The 6,000-nt window shown below is 40.0% G+C and overlaps 1 protein-coding gene across 1 annotated transcript; it reads left to right on the top strand.

Moving 5' to 3' along the window:
- Window positions 1-3,207: 3,207 nt before the first annotated feature.
- On the top strand, window positions 3,208-4,152 carry LOC129622583 (olfactory receptor 1L8-like). The gene has a single exon (XM_055539185.1). It carries the CDS (start codon window positions 3,220-3,222, stop codon window positions 4,150-4,152), a length of 933 nt encoding a protein of 310 aa, XP_055395160.1. The 5' UTR covers window positions 3,208-3,219.
- The last annotated feature ends 1,848 nt before the right edge of the window (window positions 4,153-6,000 follow it).

Raw genomic sequence — 6,000 nt, 5'->3', positions numbered from 1 at the left:
CACCAGAGGGCACTGTCCACTGCATGACACCAGCTCCACGCACCAGACATGCCCCAGTCATTCATGGCCAATTTTTTCCACCCGATTTGGCCCGCTAATCATGGATATTCATATTTTCAAATTCCACTACAACACAGAAAGGCCACCTCTCTAGCAAATACAAGGGTAAATTCTGAATATGGGAGAAGAAAGTGTGTCAGAGGGTACAAGGGCAATTCGAGTAGGAAATTTTTAGAACAATAAAAACAGTGCCAGGATGGGGAACACATGTATGCCTGTGGCGGATTCATTCTGATGTTTGGCAGAACTAATACAATTATGTAAAGTTTAAAAATAAAATAAAATAAAGAAAAAACAACAGTGCCTATGTTGATGGTGATCGACAATTAACATAGCGTAACTAGAGGAGGGGAAGCTTCACACTGGAGAGCATGAACTTAGAGTGAGCCAGCTTGGAGTTAAACCTGATTGCTTCTCATGTCCTTAGTGAACTTCAGCAAACCACTTCACCTCTGTAAGCCTTAAGTCTCCTGAAATGCTTCATCATTCCTTGGGATTTAGTGGCATGTTTAGCATAAACTTGGTACATAATGCTTACTCATATATACTGGTCATTATTATTAGCTTTAATTACTGATTCATCCAATTCTTCAATGCATAAACAAATATTCTTTCCATAAAACCCTGCCAAATCCTGAAATTAGCTAGATAATATTGCAGTGAGGGATGTGATACTTTACATACATAAATTAATTGATCTTCAGAACATCAAGAAACAGAAGATAAAGGACGGTGACACAGGGACTGATGAGGATCAACAGCTTCTCCTGCTGACAATATGCTTGTCTCTTTTCTAAGTGTTTTCATGTGTTATTCACTATTTTCATGAGAATGTGAATATTTGTGTCCTATATGACACATGAAGTACTTGAGGTTTAAAGATGTTTGATAACTTATATAAAAATATGAGCAGTTAATTGTAAATGATGTAATGCATTAATTCAACAATGTTAAATAAATTAATATATCAAGAAATTCATATGTAATATATGACTTTAAGGCCTTCCCAGGTTGCACTAGTGATAAAGGATCTGCCTGCCAGTGCAGGAGTTGTAAGAGACGTGGAGCCAATCCCTGGGATGATCTCCCTGAGAAGGGAATGGCACCTCACTCCAGTATTCTTGCCTGGAAAATTCCATGGGCAAAGGAGCCTGGCAGGCTATAGTCCTTGAGGCCTCAATGAGTTGGACACGACTGAACGACCAAGCACACACACTCACACAAGACTTGATGTCCTGAGTATGACTGGAAGACACATATTTACATGTTTCTCATATGTATCTTTGAATAAATGTATGAGAGAAGAAATTTTAAAACATGAATTGTATAGTTAACAATGGATGCTTTTCTGTACAAAAGTGGTTTAGGACAGGGGATTAATGAAGGGAAGAATGATTTATGAAAGAGGGGAGACTTGCACAGACTGATGATAGCATGCCGTGAGTTCAGGAGGGGTTAACCTTTGAAAGGTTAAGAACCTTTCATTCTGTGTCCAAATAAGGGAAAACCACTGTTGAATTGGATTCAATATTCCTCTCAGATATTCACTGTTGATTATTTTGGAAAATGCTTATTTCTATCAAAGACACACAAAGTCTAGTTTTATAATAACTGAATTTGCTTTGGTAAAGGATAGGGGTCCTTCATGGTGATGTATGGCAGAACCAATACAATATTGCAAAGTAATTAGCCTCCAGTTAAAATAAATAAATTTATATTTAAAAAAAGAAAGTTGAAAAAAATAAAATACTCCCCACCTCCAATGATCTTTATCTACTTATACTAATAATACCCTATTTTTTAACAAATGTATCACTCAGTTCAGTTCAGTTCAGTTGCTCAGTCATGTCCAACTCTTTGTGACCCTATGGACTACAGCACACCAGGCTTCCCTGTTCATCACCAAAACCCAGAGCTTGCTCAAACTCATGTCCATCCACTTGGTGATGCTATCCAACCATCTAATCCTGTTTTCCCCTTTTCCTCTGGCCTTTAATCTTTCCAGCATCAAGTCTTTTCCAATGAGTCGGTTCTACACATCAGGTGGTCAAAGTATTGGAGTTTCATCTTCAATATCAGTCCTTACAATGAATATTCAGGGCTGATCTCCTTTAGAATGGACTGGTTTGATCTCCTTGCAGTCCAAGGAACTCTCAAAAGTCTTCTCCAACACCACAGTTCAGAAACATCAATTCTTTAGTGCTCAGCTTTCTTTATAGTCCAACTCTCACATCCATTCATGATTACTAGAAAAACAATACCTTTGACTAGATGCACCTAGTAAAGTAATGTCTCTGCTTTTTAATACTCTGTCTAGATTGGTCATAGCTTTTCTTCCAAGGAGCAAGCATCTTTTCATTTCATGGCTGCAATCACCATCTGCAGTGATTTTGGAACCCAAGAAAATTAAGTCTGTCACTGTTTCCATTGTTTTCCCATCTATTTTCCACGAAGTGATGGGACTGGATACCATGATCTTAATTCTTTGAATGTTGAGTTTTAAGTCAGCTTTTTCACTCTCTTGTTTCAATTTCATCAAAAGGCCCTTTAGTGTCTCTTCACTTTCTGCCATAAAGGTTGTATCATCTGTGTATCTGAGGTTATTGATATTTCTCCCAGCAATCTTGATTCCAGCTTATGCTTCATCCAACCTGGCATTTTGCACTATGTACTCTGCATATAAGTTAAATAAGCTGGGTGACAATATACATCCTTGATGTATTCTGTACTGCTACGTGTATGTATCACTACCTGATATTGTATTACATATACTGTTTGTGATCATCTGACTTATCACCCAAGCTAGATGAATTACACAAAGGCAAGAATTTCTGTTCTATTGCTGTATTCCCAGCAGGGACACAGATTTCATAGACTAGGAACTAAGGAACTTGAATCAAGGGGTCCAGCTGTGATGGTTTCTAAAGGAAAACCCTTCTTCTGTTCCTTCAGGTTTCATGATAAGGCCCTTATGATCACATGGATTTGGGAAGGGAGGACCACATCAAGGCACCAGGAGAGTAACAAGCTTTCCCAGCGCAGCTGCTAATAGTGCCCAAATAGAGGACAACAAAGACTTGCTGGGATCTTGTAATTTGGGCTGTGGAATTGGAGCATGATAAATAACAAACCTTCTTGTACATAGCTAGACCAAAGTCAATGGAAAGACTCAATCAAAACAGCAGTGTCTCTGAGTTCATACTCCTGGGACTTTCCTCGCGGCCAGAGGACCAGAAACCACTCTTTATCCTCTTCCTCATCATATACCTGGTCACCATAACAGGGAATGTGCTCATCATCCTGGCCATCCGTTCTGACCCTCAACTGCACACCCCCATGTATTTCTTCCTGAGTTTCCTGTCTTTCTTTGACATTTGCTTCTCAACAACCATTGTCCCCAGGATGCTGCTGAATTTCCTGTCAGAGAACAAGACCATCTCCTATGCTGGATGTCTGGCCCAGATGTATTTTACATATGCCTTGGCCAACACTGATAGTTATCTTCTGGCAGCCATGGCCTATGACCGCTATGTGGCCATCTGTGACCCCTTCCACTATATCACCATCATGAGCCGCCGCCCCTGTATCCTGCTGGTGGCCTTCTCCTGCTCACTGCCTCACTTTCACTCACTCCTACACATACTTTTGCTGAATCAGCTCACCTTCTGTAACTCCAATGTTGTCCACCACTTTTTCTGCGACATCAACCCTCTTCTGAAATTGTCCTGCTCCTCCATATCTGTCAATGATCTCACAATAAAGACAGAAGGGCTGGTGTTCTGGGCGACCCCCTTCCTATGCATTGTTTTCTCGTATGTGCAAATCCTCGTAGCAGTTCTCAGGATCCCCTCAGCTGCAGGGAAACGCAAAGCCTTCTCCACCTATGGCTCCCACTTCACTGTGGTGATCCTGTTTTATGGAAGCATCTTTTATGTCTATTTACAGCCCTTGTCCAGCTACAATGTTCGGGACCGAGTGGCAACAATTGTCTACACTGTCCTGTCCTCCATGCTCAACCCTTTCATTTACAGTCTGAGAAACAAAGACATGAAGAGGGGCCTGGGGAAGCTGCTGGGCAGGAGGAAATCCTAGCTAGAAGGAGGAAATCCTAGCCTTCTGGGGATATGTTCATGGGTTTCTCTGAGGCTCTAGATCCTGTTTCTCTTGGTTCTTGACAAACATAATAAACTCCTATAGGTCAGTAGATATGACTCACATGTGTCATGGATGTTGGGTTGCACCCACTTCTTTACACATGCAACTACTAACTGTGGAGACTTTATGATGATTCAGGAATAGGCTCCAGGTCTACCAAAATCTTGGCTTCCAGTTTTCATATATCTGCAACTCTCTTTCTGCCTTCCTTTTCTGCAGGAAACCACATCTTTTTCATTGCTTCAAATGCTGTTGTTTTTCACAAAATTTCCTAGAACATACATCCATCTGATAACTTTTGATTCTCTTAGTATAATTTGGGTTTCAATGTAATGTCTATAATGAACTAGCTTTTTGAAAATCATTGCAGTAATTTAGAAAAATGATGCAATAGATGGAGATGGTGACAAGACAGAGACTTAGAAAACTGAAACTTCCACCAAGCGAGGAGTGTGTCTAGTGCAACAGTTATACAGAGATTGTGCCCTTCCTTATTCCATATTTTTGACAGCAGAATGTTCTGGGCTCTGTAGTGAACAAAACCCAACTCTTATGCATGTTAACTATCATTATTGTGGTAATCATTCTGTAATAAAAACACATATCAATTCACTGTGTTGGATACCTTAAACAGTGTCATGTGTCCATTATATCTCAATAAAGCTGGAATAAATAAATAAAACTTGTCAAGAGGATGCATGAATAGAAAGACAGATACATGAATAGTAAGTTGAAGGAGACAAAACGCAAAGCCAAGACTTTCTCTCTCTACATTATTTATTCCTGATATGTAGATGAAAGTTTAAAAATAAATTCACCACAAAGGAAAAGGACCCATGGGTATTGCATGAAGCAGTGGTTTATTTTGAGGGTATTAGCCAAATGTACCTTCTTTCCCATAATTTTACTATGGATAATGTTTACCAAAATACACAATATTTTCTGTATAAAATTTAAAAGTTAACTTTCTCTTCAATTTTCATGCCAGGAAGCAGTTTTACCCTCATTTAGTAAAAGAAGAACCTGAGGCTTCTAAAGGCTAAGTAACTTCTTAAATGTAACTACTAACAGAAAAGGGCAGTATTCTAATAAATATCTCTTTTTCTCAACACTAAACTTCAAACACTGCTCTGAGACTAAACTCTAAAACACATGCTTTTTTATCCAACATCCATTTGCTACATATGACAATATCCTTTGCATGGCTCTGGGCTTTAAACATACATAAATGTTAACTGCATACCACATGGAAAAATGTCTAGTCCACGTGCCAACCCAGATACTGGAAAGCACAGACACTGAAAGCACATAGATCTACCACTGCATTCCCTGAAAGCTTTAACCTTCCACTATATTAACCGATGACCTGCCAGGATCTAGAATACACCTTGGTCCACATTTGAATGTCCTAAAATAACAATATTCACCCCAGTGAGTATTTGTCCATCCTTGATAAAGCATATCAGTTGGGGAAACTGACACAGGCCCATGACATAGTGCACTGAGGTTCAGAAGCTCTGAGATTAGTACCAACGTCTAATCAGAAAGTCTCAAGCGTGCCCTGTCCCCTTGGAGTCAACAGTGCTAGTTGTGATTCCTCTTCTGCTTTCTCTGCCTACAGAGATCCCAGGACAAACTCTATGGAGAGATCATTACACCTCAACTCCCTCAGCCTAACAAACACCCCAGAGGCCAGCAGAGCAGAACTCAGACTCATGACAAGCTGGCTGGGCTTCCTCAATCAGGAGCATCCTCCCACTTGAGTCAGTGCATCTCTGCCTTCTG

The sequence above is a fragment of the Bubalus kerabau genome, chromosome 11 (assembly GCF_029407905.1).
Source record: "Bubalus kerabau isolate K-KA32 ecotype Philippines breed swamp buffalo chromosome 11, PCC_UOA_SB_1v2, whole genome shotgun sequence".
Lineage (NCBI taxonomy): Eukaryota > Metazoa > Chordata > Mammalia > Artiodactyla > Bovidae > Bubalus > Bubalus kerabau.
The sequence above is the reverse complement of the archived record's forward strand: the minus strand, read 5'-3'. Positions and strand labels throughout refer to the sequence as shown.